The following is a 19023-nucleotide window of genomic DNA, read 5'->3' as shown; positions in this document are numbered from 1 at the left end:
AGTAAACATAAAATATACAGTAAAATATAATAAATGTAATAATAAAATAGAAACTATAACAATATCCATCTTCTAAAACAAAAATAAGGAGGTTGCTTATTGAACAGGAGTTGGATTGCTGTGTGTGTGTGTGTGTGTGTGTGTGTGTGTGTGTGTGTGTGTGTGTGTGTGTGTGTGTGTGTGTGTGAGAGAGAGAGAGCCCCCGGGTGGTTGTTTTTTTTTTTAAATTGTAACATTGCTATTACTTTACGTTAACATAATAATCTATAAATCATCTGATTAATATGCAGTTTTCTTGCTGAGATAATCCAATACACTAACAACTTCCCTTTCTGAATCGGTTCATGTTCCTCCCAAAGCTGTAATAGAAGCAGGAAAATCACTTCATTTCACTCTTCAGATAGCTTTCATGTTAATAGACGATAGTTATATCTGATTTTTGGTTTGCAGAGAGACACTTTCAGTCTCTGTTTGTCTCCTGACTGAATCAGATGAGATACAGATATCATTTATCACATTTATCTGAACAGAAAGGCTTTAAGTGATGTTTTTCTTCACCTCGATCAAACCAATTTTTAGAAGAATTTTAGAAATCTAGCCAGAGAGTGTTTGATCAATCAGTAAAACATATTTTGGTTGATGCTGAAGGAGAATGAGCTTTTTTTAAAGACTGATATCGCCATCTTGTGGCTTAATTAAACCAGGCAGTTAAAAAAAAGTAGATTGCTTGATTTTCATAGTGATTATTTTTTCCGAGTGTGGGCTCAAAAACATGTCTTTTCAGTTAGTAATCATGAGAATGTGAAACAGGAGTTATTAGCCACATATATTTAAAAATCACAATTAGATAGTGCATATGAAATAAGTTTGAATACAAATTATGCAGAAATGGGCTATTGTGCAAGACTTTTACTTTTGGTACTTGAAGTATATTTTGATGTTTATACTTTTGTACTTTCACTTGAGTAGGATTTTTAAATGCAGGACTTTTACTTTTAACATCGTATTTTTTCCACCACAGGCGAGTAAAATACAGATACAGGAGAACATTCCTGCCCACTGCAATAACACTTTATAATAAATCACCTCTGGACAAATCAATCACACGACTATAACACCGCTACACTGTTGTTTGGTTAAATCTTTGCACTATTGTTTAGTTAGTTCATTTAATATTATTTTATTTCATTGTATATATTGTGCATTTTTTATATTTAATATGTTTTATTCTATTTTTATTGTATATACTGTGTATTTTATTTTAGCCTGTTACCTTTATTTCTTACCTCTATCATAATGCTGCTGTAGCGAACACATTTCCTGTTGTGGGATTAATAAAGTATCTATTTAATTTTTTGAATGGAACGGGTTCAATATCCAGAATATAACTTCTTTATGAAGGTTTCATTTTTTGTATTATTTTATTTTATTTATAAATAACATTATTATTGTGTTTAAACGATAACTGTCATAAAGTCACAATGTTACACACTCCGGTCCAGTAGGTGACGGCATGCACCATAAACGTTGGTTTGTAGTCCGCCATTAAACTGAAAGAAGAAGAAGTAAAAAAAGAAGAAGAAGAAGAAGACGACTCATTTCCCGGTAGACTTCAAAGCTATTGACGTTAGCTTAGCATGCTAGCTGGAAACAGACCGACGGGGACGGAAGTTATCAACACAGCGCTAGTCAGAGTTTAATGAGAGTAAACGGTGTTTTTAACGGAGTTTGTCTGGAGGAAAAGTTTCTGTAGTTTAGTGAAAATGTCTAAAGTCCACGAGCGACAACAGAAACTACTGGACGCTGTTTTCAACCCGGAAGTCCGGATAGAAGCGCGTGGGTTCTCTTTATTTCTTCTCTCAGTTCTCAAACTCTGTTCATGCTCCGGCTGATAACTTTAATGTAGTTTGGAGTGAGACTCGGTTGATTCAATGAATCTTTTTCTTCTGATCTGTTCTCTCAGCTTCTAGATGACAGAAAATATTTAAACTTAAAGTACAAGTTTGTTCTCTTTGATAACGCCATGTGGATTTTTTTGAGAAAATTAAAGGGTATGATCATAAATCAATAATATACATCAACAATTACAAGCAAGCAACAAACAAGTGTGTGTGTGTGTGTGTGTGTGTGTGTGTGTGTGTGTGTGTGTGTGTGTGTGTGTGTGTGTGTGTGTGTGTGTGTGTGTGTGTGTGGGGTCCAACCTTGACCTATAGGTTCCTGAGAGGGGTCAGGGGTCATCAACCTTTTTGAAACAGAGCTACTTCAAGGCTACTGAATAGTACGAAGGGCTCAAGTAGCCCTTCGTACTTTTGATACAAACTTCCTGAATAACAAAGTTGCACAGATCACCTTTTAATAATAATATATGTGAAGAACATATAACATGTCAATGTTAATTATTCCTCACAATAATCATTAACAATGATTTCCACAACAATGATGGTAGGAAACGCAGATCTATTTAAACATGAAACATTTATTTCTCTTAATCTGTTTCAACATGTGAAAGTCAGAGGTCTCACTTCTCTGACAGTTTTGTATGAATAAGCACATTTGTAGCAATTTGTTCAAAATCACACCTGTTGTATTTTTGTTCAAATTATTACTTCTACCATTTTTTAGGAAATCATTAACTGTCATATCTTCAAATCATGTCTCGTTTGTACTAACCACTACCTTTGTAACATGTTTGACCAAATCATGAACTCTGTCGCATGTTTATACAAATTATCAGTTATGTAAGATAAAAACTCTTTCACATTTTTTAATTAACCCTATTACATTAGTACTAATCACCCTCGGTACGAGGTTTACGAACCGACCGATACGTTTGAATAATACTAGTGCATTTGGAAAATGCACAAGCTTAAATTGTGGGAAATATATTGTTTTCGGTGGACTGCCCTCAACCTGGCAACCACCCGACAGGCAACATGCTGTCTGACACGCCCACTCCGGAACCACAACATAGTACTCTGGTACAGCGCGTGTGTTCTGGGAGGCGACGCTAAACTAGCTTAGCAGGAAAACAACAGCAGCACACAATCCCCAATTCTCCAGACCATATCCTGCTTTGTAAAAGAAAACAAAACCCCAAACAGAATCACATGTCCGGACCATAACCCCGCGCATGACCGGATGCTTCGTCATTAGCGGACAATGCATATAGTCAAAATCAATGTAATTAACACAATGACGAGAACAAACTCACAAGTACACATATATTTATATGACAGCAAAGCAACAAATCAATCCAGCAACACTGCAGCGCTACAACACGTATTCCGCCGCACACTCAAGAACACCATTCAAATATGATTCACATCAGAGGGAACAATATTAACCATATCATAAAAACGACACCATAGACAAGTTAACACAGTAGTAACGCTACTGCAGATGTAAAACAGAACAACATAGAGTTTGACTCGGTTGTACGGAACATCGGTGCGGTCCAGTTCCTGCCAGAGGTCCTCCTGCGAACGTGTTCGGTGAGTTGTAGATCGTGTTGCTGCCTTGGTTAACCACCTCAGGTTAGCGTAGCGTAGCTCCAAACACAAAGACGCTCAGTTGCAAATGAAACGCATTCCCAGCCATAAAACGTGCAACGCTTCTCTGACGCTGTCAGCCAGAAATACCGTTCGTACGAATCCTTTTCCTGGCTGGGTCAGGGCTGCTAGCTGTGGGGTTGGCCGACCCTTTCTTACGGTGTCCATTTCTCCCTGAAATGTCCTTCTCCAGAAAGGCGTAGCCAGTAACTCCGCCCCCAAATCCGTTTCTCCTCCTTCAGCCATTGAGTGTTAAAAAAAACAAAGCGTAGTTAAAAAGAATTTACACCAAGCAAAACGCTTAAAATGTCATGTCAATGTCATAACTTCTTACATATCTTTCATTTGAACTCTTACTACTAAGTTCTGCTAGCTTCCTTAAGTTTCACAACAGTGACGCTAGCCCACTGACCAATCACAGCGCACGTTAATGCTGACGTACTTGTAGGCTACCTAGAATGCTCTGGCACATCAAAGAATACGCCCAACATGTAGTTATACTTCAACAGTTATTATAGAAAAATGTGCTTTTGTATAGTGTAGAAGATTTTTTTACTTGAAAAACTATTCAATAACTTTGTGTGTGTGTGTGTGTGTGTGTGTGTGTGTGTGTGTAGGAGGGGGGTGCCCTCTAGGTTCCTGAGAGCAGTCTCTAGATGAAGTTTATTAGTTCAGATTGTGTCGTTGTTGTTATTGTCACATTTCAGTTTCATCATCTTCACATGGATGTTCTCTACGGCTGACTACCAAGGTGGAGCGCTATTGGTTCAGAAACGGAGCGCAGCTATGATGCACGTCCACGGTTACGTTGTGGCTGCTTCTGAAGGTTCTGTCCACTGTTTCTACGGTGGCAGGTTTACGTACATTAGTCAACTATAACGGCCCACATGATCACATCTCAGTCGGACTGTATGCAGGATGCAGGTTCTTTGAATACTAAACAATGTTGGGTAGTACCACACTTTTTCACCACGTAAACTATTGATGACCTCATTGCTGCTGGTGCGTTGTGTCTTTACAATGTGTGTCGGCATGTCTGTTTGGTAACTGTGCACAGGGAGTGTAAGAGGGAATGATGGCAGGAAAACAAGTGTATCTACAGGAGACTGTTTGCCCAATACTAGTATTCCTTTGTAACGTCTCTGTGTGTGTTTACTGTTTTCCTGCAGATGTCCAGCAGCTGTTGGTGGTTAAAGAAGAGGTTCCTCCTGAGCAGCAGGAGTGGAGCTCCAGTCTGGACCAGCAGGACCCAGAGCCCCCACACATTAAAGAGGAACCGGAGGACCCAGAGTCCCCACACATTAAAGAGGAACAGGAGGACCCAGAGCCCCCACACACTAAAGAGGAACAGGAGGACCCAGAGCCCCCACACATTAAAGAGGAACAGGAGGACCCAGAGCCCCCACACATTAAAGAGGAACAGGAGGACCCAGAGCCCCCACACATTAAAGAGGAACAGGAGGACCCAGAGCCCCCACACATTAAAGAGGAACCGGAGGACCAAGAGTCCCCACACATTAAAGAGGAACAGGAGGACCCAGAGCCCCCACACATTAAAGAGGAACAGGAGGAACTCTGGACCAGTCAGGAGCTTCAAGGGCTGGAGGAGGCTGATATCAAGTTTGGAGACTCTTCTGACACTGATGACAGTGTTGATTGGAAGGAGACCAGAGAACCTCAGTCAGGTTTAAACTCTGTGAAACCTGATGAAGTCCTTGTCAGTGATTCAAGATGTAGTGCTGGTGAGAAACGTTTTAGATGCTCTGAGTGTGAGAAAACATATGGAAAGAGAGGAAATCTGAAGAAACACATGAGAATCCACACAGGAGAGAAACCTTTCAGCTGCTCAGTTTGCAAGAAATCTTTTGCACAGAAACATGTTTTACAGACACACATGACAATCCACACAGGAGAGAAACCCTTTAGCTGCACAGTATGTGGGGAAAGATTTCCTCGAAATGGAGATCTGAAGAGACACATGAAAGTCCACACAGGAGAGAAACCTTTCAGCTGCTCAGTTTGTAAGAAATCTTTTGCACACAAACATGTTTTACAGATACACATGAGAATTCACACAGGAGAGAAACCTTTTAGCTGCACAGTATGTGAGGAAAGTTTTGCTCGAAATGGAGATCTGAAGAGACACATGAAAGTCCACACAGGAGAGAAACCTTTCAGCTGCTCAGTTTGTAAGAAATCTTTTGCACACAAACAGGTTTTACAGATACACATGAGAATCCACACAGGAGAGAAACATTTCAGCTGCTCAGTTTGTGGTAAAAGATTTATGCGCAACACAGATGTAAAGGTACACATGAAAACTCACACAGGAAAGAATCCCCTTTAGCCCTTTCACTCAATCACCCCTCCACATATCCCTTTGAGCGGTGGGCCCATAGGGCGGCAGCTCAAGGTAGATTTTTCGGGTTGTTCCTGGTTGAACCATATGTCTCATGTCCCGGAAACCAGACCCTCACCAGCAAGCGCCACTCCCAGGTCTGGCTCCAGAAAGGGGGCCCGGTTTCCCTTTTTTCAGCCCAGCTTCCACAACTCTTTTCTGGCAGATGGTCAGTGAATTCTTGGTCTGAGAACACAGCTCCCAGGGTCACAGGGTCACACACACGGCCCTAAACCATGTTAAGGTGATTTATTGGAAGGGTGTAACATTTAAGACACATTGCTTACTGTTGATATCATAACGTTACCCAGCTTTATAGTGTTGTTTTTACCATTAAAATATAAGTTTTGCTGATGTAAACATCTTCTTGTGTATTATTATCCTATTATTATAGGTTAAACTACCCAGCAGTATATAAAGTAATAACATGTGTTCCATCTTCAGCAGCTGCAACATTAATATGATGAACACACAAATACATTAATAATTATAATCTAGTAATATGATACAAATTATGCAGAAATGGGCTATTGTGCAAGACTTTTACTTTTGGTACTTGAAGTATATTTTGATGTTTATACTGTTGTACTTTTACTTGAGTAAGATTTTAAGTGCAGGACTTTTACTTTTAACATCGTATTTTTTCCACCACAGGCGAGTAAAATACAGATACAGGAGAACATTCCTGCCCACTGCAATAAGACTTTAGAAAATAAATCATCTCAGGACAAATCAATCACACGACTATAACACCGCTACACTGTTGTTTGGTTAAATATTTGCACTATTGTTTGGTTAGTTCATTTAATATTATTCTATTTCATTGTATATATTGTGTATTTTTAATTTTTTACTCTGTTACTTTGATTGCTTACCTGTATCATAATGCTGCTGTAGTGAACAAATTTCCCCTTGCGAGATTAATAAAGTATCTATCTATTTAATGTTTTGAATGCAACAAGTTTAATATCCAGAATATAACTTATTTATGAAGTTTTTATTATATATATATATATATATATATATATTTTTTTATTATTCAATTTAATTTATAAATAACATTATTATTGTGTTTAAATAACTGTCATAATGTCATGTTGTTATACACTCCGGTCCAGTAGGTGGCAGCATGCACCTTAAATATTGGTTTGTAGTCCGCCATTATACTGAAAGAAGAAGAAGAAGAAGAAGAAGAAGAAGAAGAAGACTCATTTCCCGGTAGACTACAAAGCTATTGAAGTTAGCTTAGCATGCTAGCTGGAAACAGACGGACGGGGACGGAAGTTATCAACACAGCGCTAGTCAGAGTTTAATGAGAGTAAACGGTGTTTTTAACGGAGTTTGTCTGGAGGAAACGTTTCTGTCGCTGGTGGATTGTTTCCTGGTGTCCTACGGAGCTAATGAAGTTAGCATGCTAGCAGGAAGTAGACGGACCCGAACGTAACCCAGTAACACAGCGCGGGTTAGAGTGAGCAAACCGTTTTTAACGGTTAGTTTGTCTGGAGGAAAAGTTTCTGTAGTTTAGTGAAAATGTCTAAAGTCCAAATACTGAGATGTTTAGTCAACCAGCGACTAACTGCGGCTGCTGAAGAGATATTTGGTCTGTTTGAAAGAACGATAGCAGAGTACGAGGAGGAACTCTCTCGTTCTAAAGAGCAGAACGAGCGACAACAGAAACTACTGGACGCTGTTTTCAACCCTGAAGTCCGGATACAAAGAGCACGTCGGTTCACTTTATTTCTTCTCTCAGTTCTCAAACTCTGTTCATGCTCCGGCTGATAACTTTAATGTAGTTTGGAGTGAGACTCGGTTGATTCAATGAATCTGTTTCTTCTTCTTCTTCTTCTTCTTCTTCTTCTTCTTCTTCTGATCTGTTCTCTCAGCTTCTATATGACATAATCTATTTAAACTTAAAGTACAGGTTTGTTGTCCTTGATAACACCACGTGGATTTTGCAGCTTGTTGAATTCTAAAATGGTTCATATGTTCATGGTCACATAACAAGAGTTGATTCAATTATTATATTATCTGCTTCCATTGATACTTTGGAACCAGATAATATAATACATAGTAATGTCTTTTGTTCCATATATTGTGTATAAACTAGTGCTGGGCAACGATTCAAATTTTCAAAGTAGAATGAGGCGAGTTCGTGGTCATAATAACTTTTATGACCACGAAAAATGAGGCCCAGATATTGATAAGATGATGTGGTCAAAGAGCTACCTCTTGGAACCTAGGTCTATTTTTAGGCCTCTGCTCGAAAATCGCATAGCCATACTAAGATGAGTATATTTTTGCAACTACAAGGTCTAGTTTAATACTTTTGGTGTTATAATAAAGGGAACACTTGTGAGATTTGTTCAGATGTGTAATTATCAGTATATATGTTACCGGTTAACAGTAAGTTACGATGGCACACAGCACAAATTGAAAATTACAATTTTTGTCTAAAAAGAAAAAGCACTTTCAGGATATTTATTTTTAAGAATGATGTAGCTTCAAGGTTTAAACTCTCTTAGATCATAGCACAGTATATGAACAGTCTCTGGGCAAATTTTTACTTTGATAAAGTGAAGCACAAAAAAGTTAGAGGTTTTAGTACAGAGGTCAGGCTAGGTCAACCAAAATGTAATTTTGTTCCAGCTGTTCCATTGTATTTTCATATACTATATAATTATATATTTCACTTCTTTTAACATTAATAGTGTTCAATCTATCCAAATACAGCAGTTTGGCATCATTTTTGAGAGCCTGGATCCTATCTGAGCCTGTTTATGTGGGATTTTATTGTCTGAATTCCAGTTTGTATCTCTCTTCCAGGACCTTACTAGCCTATGATTGATCGATTTGAGTCAATGAACCCTCCTTTGACGCGTCAGAGTCCATACTATTGAAAGCACCTCTCGTGGCTTTGATTGACAGAATTGTTAGCCAGTCAGAATCAAAAAAACTACCGGATTGTCAAATATCTAAAATCCGATTTGCTGAAACGTATAACCCGCCCCCTTTAGCTAGCAGTCACAGAGAGAGACTAGACCTCTCTATTCAGACAGAGGAGTGTCCGGTGAGCACATGGACAATGAAACTGAATAGAAATATTTCTCCTTTTGCTGCAAAACATCAACAAGTAAGGTGCTGTTTATGATGTAAATCAATATTGAGTTTGGCATTGCTGGTGTCTGATAGCTCATAACTCAGCGATGCTGTGTCGCAGCAGAATATGAGTCATATCCCTGTAATCCTCAGGTTACTGGCAATCTTTTGAGCTACGGTGTGTGTTAGCATTGAGCTACAGAACACAGAGTTAGAGGCATAAATGTGGCGACTGTTTGTGTAGCGCAGGGCTGAGCTGTGAGTGGAGCTGGGCCTGGATAAAGGTATTCACTGTAATGACCACAGCCAGTGTACTTCCAGTCCCAAGTTGCTCCCAAGGGCCCTGAAGTAATGAGAGAGGGTTAAGGTGCCTGTACCTTCATCTCAGCTGGGTTGCTAATGCAGAGGTGTGTGTATAGATTGGAAGCTTGCAATTAAATAGGATTATTAAAATATATCAATAATAACAGGGACCACCCTGGGATCAGCTATTGGTTCAGAAACGGAGCGCAGCTATGATGCACGTCCACGGTTACGTTGTGGCTGCTTCTGAAGGTTCTGTCCACTGTTTCTACGGTGGCAGGTTTACGTACATTAGTCAACTATAACGGCCCACATGATCACATCTCAGCCGGACTTGATGCAGGTTCTTTGAATACTTAACAATGTTGGGTAGTACCACACTTTCTTACCATGTAAACTATTGATGACCTCATTGCTGCTGGTGCGTTGTGTCTTTACAATGTGTGTCGGCATGTCTGTTTGGTAACTGTGCACAGGGAGTGTAAGAGGGAATGATGGCAGGAAAACAAGTGTATCTACAGGAGACTGTTTGCTCAATACTAGTATTTCTTTGTCACGTCTCTGTGTGTGTTTACTGTTTTCCTGCAGATGTCCAGCAGCTGTTGCTGGTTAAAGAAGAGGTTCCTCCTGAGCAGCAGGAGTGGAGCTCCAGTCTGGACCAGCAGGACCCAGAGCCCCCACACATTAAAGAGGAGCAGGAGGAACTCTGGACCAGTCAGGAGGGAGAGCAGCTTCAAGGGCTGGAGGAGGCTGATGTCAAGTTCTCATTCACTCCTGTGAAGAGTGAAGATGATGAAGAGGAAGCTCAGTTCTCACAGCTTCATCAAAGACAAACTGAACAGATGGTAACAGAAGCTGATGGAGAGGACTGTGGAGGACCAGAACCAGACAGAAACTTGGATCCAGATAGACATCAAAGACCAGATACTGATGACAAGACTGGAGACTCTTCTGACGCTGTCATCAGTGTTGATTGGAAGGAGACCAGAGAACCTCAGTCAGGTTTAAACTATGTGAAACCTGATGAAGTCCTTGTCAGTGATTCAAGATGTAGTGCTGGAGAGAAACTATTTAGATTCTCTGAGTGTGAGAAAACATTTGGCACCAGTGGAAATCTGAAGACACACATGAGAATCCACACAGGAGAGAAACCTTTCAGCTGCTTCGTTTGCAAGAAATCTTTTACACGTAAACAGGCGTTACAGGAGCATATGAGAATCCACACAGGAGAGAAACCTTTCAGCTGCTCATTTTGCAAGAAATCTTTTAACCAGAGTTCAAATTTACAGACACACATGAGAATCCACACAGGGGAGAAACCTTTCAGCTGCTCAGTTTGCGGTAATAGATTTATGCTCAACGCAGCTCTAAAGGTACACATGAAAACTCACACAAGAAATAATCCCTTTTAGCTGTTCTGGTTGCAGTAAAGTTTTCTTTGTGATAAAAGCTTTCAGCACAAGTCACCTCTGAAGTTACACATGATTAATCATAGAAGAGACAACCGCCTTCAGTGTTTCTGTTTGTGAGAACGGTTTTATACAAAATGTAAATTTGACACATCACACTGGGGAGGAATGATGGAGCTTTCATCCTATCTTTATCCAAGAGCGTGTTCTTTCAATTTGAGAGCATTGCTTATTGAGTCCACGTTCAGATTACTGTCTTTAGTTTGATCCAGTAGACTAGTTGAGTTTTTATTGTCTAGTTAGTGTTTCTAGTTAGTGTTGGTTTTCTAGAGGGGGCCGGGGACACGCTCACCTGGAAGTTAAATGTTGTACATTTTAAAGTAAATGGCATCACTCTGGTGCACTTTGAGACCAACATCAAGAACATATAATAACACGTGTATTCCGTTGAGTTAATGTTTTACTTGTACATGTATTCTTATTCTTTCAGCTGAGAGTCCAGCGATGTGAAACAGACTTTTGGGCAAATAAAATGTCATAAATCTGGTAATTTACAAATTCACACAGTCTGAGATGTATTGCCAGTTGTCTTTTTTTTGCATTTGTCAGTTTAAACTGTGTGGTTATGTAATATTCATTGACGATCCATGTACTGAGTTAACCCTAAAGTTACCTCGCTAACCCCAAATCCTGCTTCGTGTCACAGGCCCCTGTTTGTCCTCTTGTATGTTGTTTTTCATGGTTTTGAGGATAGCTGTTGTTATTATTTAGGTTTTCCTGTTCATTTTAATGTCCCTTATCTATTAAGGTGCATCCTGACCCGAGAACAAACTGTAATGTCAAAATAATGTGTCTGTGTGTATTTGAAGAAAAGGAATTAAATCACACGTTGATGTTTTGCATTGCTGAGGGAGCAGAGGGGCAGAAAATGATGAGAAGGCAATTCATTGGTGATATTTTGTCTTAAATAAATAAATGTTGGAAAACAGGATCTTTTAACTGAAGTTTATAGGTCATTACTGAACTCACAACATTTAGGAATAGATGTACATCTCTGTTGGGCACCGGCTCATGTTGGAATAGAGGGAAATGAGGTTAAAGATAAACTTGCCAAAAGAGCATTTAACAAAAATGATATTTTAGAAATTTGTTTTGGGAGGTCAGAAGCAAAATCAGTAATACAACAAAGAATTATTACATCTTGGCAGGACATTTTTAATAATGACTATAAGGGTAGAAATTATAACAAAATTCAGACGTCAGTCAGAGTGAGAAGTGATAGAAGTAAAAGTAGAAAAGAAGACGTTACTTTCAGTAGATTAAGGTTCGGACATACAGGACTCAATGACACCTTATACATCATGAAAGAGACAGTGGGATAAATGTGAGATATGAAACTGTAAAGAAAGTGTTGAACATGTGCTGATAGAGTGGAGGAAGTTCAGTGTGGAAAGAGAAAGACTGAAGGGCAGAGTGATAGATTTAGGAAGGGAGTGGAGCATCAAAGGACTGTTAGAGATAGGGGACAAACAAGTTCATCTTAAAAGGGCTTCATTTAATTTATGAATGGAACGACTTTAATATCCACAATATAACTTATATATGAAGATTATTATAATTTTTTTCCCCTATTTTATTTATAAATAACATTATTATTGTGTTTAAATAACTGTCATAATGTCATGTTGTTACACACTCCGGTCCAGTAGGTGGCGGCATGCACCTTAAACGTTGGTTTGTAGTCCGCCATTATACTGAAAGAAGAAGAAGAAGAAGAAGAAGAAGAAGAAGAAGAAGAAGAAGAAGAAGAAGAAGACTCATCTCCCGGTAGACTACAAAGCTATTGAAGTTAGCTTAGCATGCTAGCTGGAAACAGACGGACGGGGACGGAAGTTATCAACACAGCGCTAGTCAGAGTTTAATGAGAGTAAACGGTGTTTTTAACGGAGTTTGTCTGGAGGAAACGTTTCTGTCGCTGGTGGATTGTTTCCTGGTGTCCTACGGAGCTAATGAAGTTAGCATGCTAGCAGGAAGTAGACGGACCCGAACGTAACCCAGTAACACAGCGCAGGTTAGAGTGAGAAAACCGTTTTTAACGGTTAGTTTGTCTGGAGGAAAAGTTTCTGTGGTTCAGTGAAAATGTCTAAAGTCCAAATGCTGAGATGTTTAGTCAACCAGCGACTAACTGCGGCTGCTGAAGAGATATTTGGTCTGTTTGAAAGAACGATAGCAGAGCACGAGGAGGAACTCTCTCGTTCTAAAGAGCAGAACGAGCGACAACAGAAACTACTGGACGCTGTTTTCAACCCTGAAGTCCGGATACAAAGAGCACGTGGGTTCTACTAACTAAACTAAACATCACAACATTTCTTTTTATGACAACTATACACAATTTTGTCAGTGCAGTGTATCTTTCTAGGCTTCTGGGAGAACATTTCCAGAGCCTTTTGATATTTATTTATGCATGTATGTAATGTATCCATCGGCTCTTTTCTGTACCTGGACCCGGAGTAGCTCGCTGCTACTCGCAGGAGAGCGAGTGTTGCCATCTTCACCACATGGGTGCAGACGCACATTGTTGTCTGCTTTCAGCTGGTTGACACGACATATTTTCTGATGCGTGCTCTCCGTCCGCTGGTGTGTGTGTGTGTGTGTGTGTGTGTGTGTGTGTGTGTGTGTGTGTGTGTGTGTGTGTGTGTGTGTGTGCGCGTGCGTGCGGACGGACGGAACGGAACTCTGCCGTGCGCGAAACAGAGAGCAGAGGAGAATTGTAAACACGCGACCATGTAGAGACAGAAATGACATGCCGTGTTGATAAGATAAATAACTAAGGCTATTTAGTTTGTTTATTAAAAGAACACGGTGTGGACCTGTTCTATAGGAAAGGGAACCGTAAATCACTTCTGTTGTGGTCTGGCGCTATTTCGAAAATTAAACAAACTTAACTCAACCTTCAAGGGGGGGGGGGGGGGGGGGGGGGGGGGGCGGAGTGACCCCCTAATATAATGGTAGGGGAAACACTGATAAGGATAACTTTCAATTACAAAAACACATGACATTGTTATGGCTCATAATAGTTCTGACTAAATTTGCAAACATGAACATCTCTTTTTCATAACTAAGGAATCGCTATATAAAAAAAATTATATTCATTTAAAAAGAATAAAGATGAGAACTGAATAATATTTCTAAACAGTTTCTAGAGCAGCAACAGTAATGTTTACTTCAGACAGTCTATATAGATGTAGTAATTTCTTACCGGACATAAATCTAAAATGTCAATACAATAACAGATATCGCTGAAATCAAAGTACTGAGTCGTTTTTTTGCGACTCAGCCGATAATAACTGAGTTTACAAGAATTTGCTGTCTTTTAATTAGGTTTGGGTACCGAAAACCGGTGCTTCCTTTTGGTGCCTGAGCCGACTGAAATATGTTCGGTGCTTCATTTCGGTGCCAAGGCAAATATGCTCATATTTCTGCAAAAGAATTGCTGAAGTTTATTTATATTTATTTAAGTATACTGTAAACTGTTGTTAACAGTTAATATATTGTTCTTAGTTTGAAGTTAAAAAGTTTGAAGCTGTAGTTTGAAGCCAAGTGTTTTGTATTTATTTATATTTATAGTATACTTCAAACAGTTCATATATTGTTCAATTTGAAGAAAACAAATTGCCTTGGCAATAAAAAAAGCCTTTCTTTAATGTCGTCAATCGTCGTTTTGTGTGTTTGTTTTTTTAAAGTATCGGTTCAGGCACCGTTTAGGCACCAGTATTGTTTTAGCACCGGTATCGGAAAAAACCTAAACGATACCCATCCCTACTTTTAATTAGTGCTGGGCAAATTTACGTTTTATTTTCGCGCAGTTTTTAAAAAAAATTATATTATTTTGGAAGTCCGTTGCTCACTGGCTCTGAATACACATACAGACAGACCATGGGTCACAGGAGGGGCGGGATGTTAATCAGGATTGGCTTGGGATGGGCATCATCACGCATCTCAGCCAATGAGAGCATTTAGGGTGGGCGCTGCAGCGCGATAGCCTATCAGCGCTGGGATGCTCCCCCTGTCATCACTGACGTTGAATCAGGAAACAAATACTGTATCCGTCTGTGTTCACCCAGAGCTCTACGATACCATGTGTGTGTTTATTGTATTCCTGCAGACGTCCAGCAGCTGTTGGTGGTTAAAGAAGAGGTTCCACCTGAGCAGCAGGAGTGGAACTCCAGTCTGGAACAGGAGGACCCAGAGCCCCCACACATTAAAGAGGAACAGGAGGGTCCAGAGCCCCCACACATTAAAGAGGAACAGGAGGGTCCAGAGCCCCCACACATTAAAGAGAAACGGGAGGACCCAGAGTCCCCACACATTAAAGAGGAGCAGGAGGAACTCTGGACCAGTCAGGAGGGAGAGCAGCTTCAAGGTCTGGAGGAGGCTGATGTCAAGTTCTCATTCACTCTTGTGAAGAGTGAGGATGATGAAGAGGAAGCTCAGTCCTCAGAGCTTCATCAAAGACAAACTGAACAGATGGAAACAGAAGCTGATGGAGAGGACTGTGGAGGACCAGAACCAGACAGGAACTTAGATCCAGATAGACATCCAGAACCAGATACTGATGAGAAGACTGAAGACTCTTCTGACACTGTCATCAGTAATGGTTGGAAGGAGACCAGAGAACCTCAGTCAGGTTTAAACTCTGTGAAACCTGATGAAGTCCTTGTCAGTGATTCAAGATGCAGTGCTGGTGAGAAACCTTTCAGCTGCTCAGTTTGTAAGAAATCTTTTAGCTCTTGTTCACATTTAAAGACACACATGAGAATCCACACAGGAGAGAAACCTTTCAGCTGCTCAGTTTGCAAGAAATCTTTTAACCAGTTTTCAAATTTACAGACACACATGAGAATCCACACAGGAGAGAAACCTTTCAGCTGCTCAGTTTGCAAGAGAACTTTTAAACAAAAATATGCTTTACAGGGACACATGAGAATCCACACAGGAGAGAAACCTTTCAGCTGTTCAGTTTGCAAGAAATCTTTTGCACACAAAAATGCTATGCAGAAACACATCAGAAGCCACACAGGAGAGAAACCTTTCAGCTGCTCAGTTTGCAAGAAATCTTTTGCACACAAAAATGCTTTACAGGAACACATCAGAAGCCACACAGGAGAGAAACCTTTCAGCTGCTCAGTTTGCAAGAAATATTTTTACCAGTGTTCAAATTTACAGTCGCACATGAGAATCCACGCTGAAGAGAAACCTTTCAGCTGCTCAGTTTGCAAGAAATCTTTTGCACAGAAACGGGTTTTAAATGTACACATGAAAATCCACACAGGAGAGAAACCTTTCAGCTGCTCAGTTTGCAAGAAATCTTTTCCACGGAAGCAAACGTTTCAGGAACACATGAGAATCCACACAGGAGAGAAACCTTATAGCTGCTCAGTTTGCAAGAAATCTTTTGCACGGAGACAAATGCTTCAGGAACACATGAAAATCCACACAGGAGAGAATCTTTTCAGCTGCTCATTTTGCAAGAAATCTTTTGTACGGAGACAAACATTTCAGGAACACATGATGATCCACACAGGAGAGAAACCTTTCAGCTGCAGTAAGTGAAGAAAGTTTTGCTAGCTCCACTCCCTGGTCTGTCTCCAGAAAGGTGCCCCGGTTTCCCTTTTTTCAGGCCTACTGCCACAACCCTTTTCTGGCAGATGGTCAGTGAATTCTTGGTCTGAGAACACAGCTCCCAGGGTCACAGGGTCACACACACGGCCCTAAACCACGTTAAGGTGATATAATGGAAGGGTGTAACATTTAAGACATGTTGGTTACTGTTGATATCATAACTTTACCCAGCTTTATAGTGTTGTTTTTACTGTTAAAATTTGCTGATGTAAACATCTTCTTGTGTAAAGTTATTTTGCATGTTTGGATACAGAATTGCAGAAAAATACTAGAAGGCAATTAATGTGTTCATGCATTGACTTCTGCAAGTATGTGTTTTCCTTTGTGTAATATTATAGTTTCTGTTTTCTCTGTTTAGTCACCCAGTCCAACGCACCTTTTAACTTTACCCACCAGGTGTTGCTGTTTTTCCTCTTGTATGTATTGTTTTTAATGGTTTTGAGGAAATGTGTTGTTAGGATTTTGGTTAGATGTGTTCCTGGTAGTTTTAAGATCCCTTGTCTAGTAATATACATCCTGAGCTTAGTACATACTGTAATATCAAAAGAACGTATCTAAAAAAACAAGAGTGAAATCACACATTGACATTTAGTTATTGCTGAGGGAGCAGAGGTGCAGAAACAGATCAGAAGGCAGTTAATGGGTTGAATTTTGTCTTCTGCAGAAGTAAATAAATGTTGGAAAACAATCCATTGAGTTGTCTTTTTCCATGTTCAACCCACACCCATTACATATGAAAAAGATGGGAATAATTTATAGACTGCAGGAACTAATTACATTTCTATATATTCTTTAATTTTGGGGCTTTTATTTTGTAGGTTACCCACAGAACCTGCCCTGCAGGTAGAAATGGGAGACACGCCGCTGGATTTAAGGAGAAAGCAACTGATGGCAAACTACTGGGCTAATTTACAGGGACACAATGATTCCCAACCTGCAAAAGAAGTGTTGCAGGTGGTCTGGGAGAGTGGGAGGAGTCAGAGGGATCACTTTGGTCAGGTAGACAATGACATTCTTAGAGAATCTGAGGTCGAGGTCTTTTCATTCAAACAGCCATCAAGATAAATGGTCTGTAAATGGACTGTACTTGTGTTGAGCTTTGATAGCAGGGGCTACCATGCAAGGTGCCGCCTGCCCATCAGGACTAACTAACATTCATAGAACATTCATAAACTGTTGGCATCGAGGACACATTGTCATGGACTAGTAGAGCCGGGGATCGAACCGCTGATCCTCTGATTCGACCCTGCTCTACAACAGTCGCCCCATATACTGCATGAAGTCCTCCAGTCAACCAGAAGAATAACTAATCAGGGATGTCGGGTTGAATTCCTGTGGGTTCACACAGTTTGTAAGAGGGTGCTTGCTAGAGGCTAGGAACTAATAGGTCTAGAGCAGGGGTGTCCAACTTAATCACAGAGGGCCAAAATTAAAAATTGGTACTACGTTGAGGGCCAAATAGGGTCAACATTTAATAAACAGGATAGAAAGGACATTGGAGAAAGCGCAAAAGAAATAGGCTACATTCTTTTATGCATATGTACCAGAGCCAGATGTTTGGCATTTTTTTTGGCTGCCAGTTCATTAATGTCTGGGGTTAAGTTCTGTGCTGTGGAAACCCGCAAGATGGAGTGAAGGTGTGCATCAGCGAGACAACTCCTGTGTGGGTTTTTGTTCATCTTCATCACAGAGAAAAGTTGCTCTCACAGGTATGTGCTTCTAAACATGCAGAGCAGCATGTAGGCGGAGTTAAGGCATCGTTTCGGGAATGATGCTAGGAAACCGTGCAGCGCCCACAGAGTCATACTTTGCCTTGAGTGCGTCATTATGCTGGAGGTCTATCAGCTCCATTTGGATGTGCACAGGTGCTCTTTCCACGTCAACTGCAAACGGATTGCTGAGCAGTTCAAATTCAAATTTCTGAGCTACAAAGTCGACAAATCGCTGAGTGAACTCTGTGCCAAGTGCGCCCAGTTTATCAGCAAAATGAGCGGTCGGGAACACAGTGGTGGAGACACGGTTTGTCAGTGTTCGGCAACACGCAAAGTGACCCAAGTTTCCTTTCTGCATCTGAGTCTCCCACAGGCGCAGCTTGGCTTGGAAAGCTCTCACTGCATCACACAGGTCTGTGATCACACAGGTCTGTGATCACACGTCCCCGTCCCTGAAGCTGGGGGTTCAGCGCAGTGAGATACTTCATTATGTCGCACAAAAAGGTCAGCTCACATTGCCACGTTTCGTCCCACAGCTCTGTGGTGATTGTATATTAACAGTGGCCATTTGCAAACATCTACTCTATCAGAGATAGTTTTCTATAAACAATGACTCTAAACTGTCAGGCAACAGTGTTTTTAATTAAATGAATATAATATATATATATATATATATATATCCAAAATGAAAAAAAAAATACTGGGGAAAAAAACAGAAGCCAGGGTCAACAACCAATAAACATAAACTTGAATAAAGAAACAGTACATCAAAGTGAGAGTTGTGTGTGTTTACTGTCTATCGAGAGATGTTTTGGAGTTCTGTTTGTTTTATTCATCCTGGCTCTTATAACGAAATTTAGTTTCAGTTCATTTAT

The 19023-nt window shown here is 40.3% G+C and overlaps 1 protein-coding gene across 1 annotated transcript; it reads left to right on the top strand.

The window, feature by feature from the left end:
* The first annotated feature begins 1617 nt into the window (after positions 1 to 1617).
* Positions 1618 to 17128, top strand: LOC137877938 (zinc finger protein 845-like). The gene is made up of 7 exons (XM_068718127.1): positions 1618 to 1836; positions 4718 to 5894; positions 6029 to 6044; positions 7441 to 7669; positions 9934 to 10756; positions 12875 to 13086; positions 14920 to 17128. The coding sequence occupies exons 1-7, from the start codon at positions 1764 to 1766 to the stop codon at positions 16365 to 16367; spliced, it is 3978 nt and encodes a 1325-aa protein (XP_068574228.1). The 5' UTR covers positions 1618 to 1763; the 3' UTR covers positions 16368 to 17128.
* The last annotated feature ends 1895 nt before the right edge of the window (positions 17129 to 19023 follow it).

Source organism: Cebidichthys violaceus, unplaced genomic scaffold (assembly GCF_023349555.1).
Source record: "Cebidichthys violaceus isolate CVI_PGR_0920_01 unplaced genomic scaffold, fCebVio1.0.p SCAF_22, whole genome shotgun sequence".
In the NCBI taxonomy this organism is placed as follows: Eukaryota; Metazoa; Chordata; class Actinopteri; order Perciformes; family Stichaeidae; genus Cebidichthys; species Cebidichthys violaceus.
Note: the sequence above shows the minus strand (reverse complement) of the source record. Positions and strands in the feature narration are given on the sequence as shown.

Excerpts from the sequence above, each read along its gene's own strand:
- LOC137877938 (XM_068718127.1), top strand. The coding sequence starts at position 1,764 with ATGTCTAAAGTCCACGAGCGACAACAGAAACTACTGGACGCTGTTTTC. Across the intron at positions 1,837-4,717 it reads GGAAGTCCGGATAGAAGCGC|ATGTCCAGCAGCTGTTGGTG; the intron begins GTGGGTTCTCTT and ends GTTTTCCTGCAG. Across the intron at positions 10,757-12,874 it reads ACAAGAAATAATCCCTTTTA|TTTCTGTGGTTCAGTGAAAA; the intron begins GCTGTTCTGGTT and ends CTGGAGGAAAAG.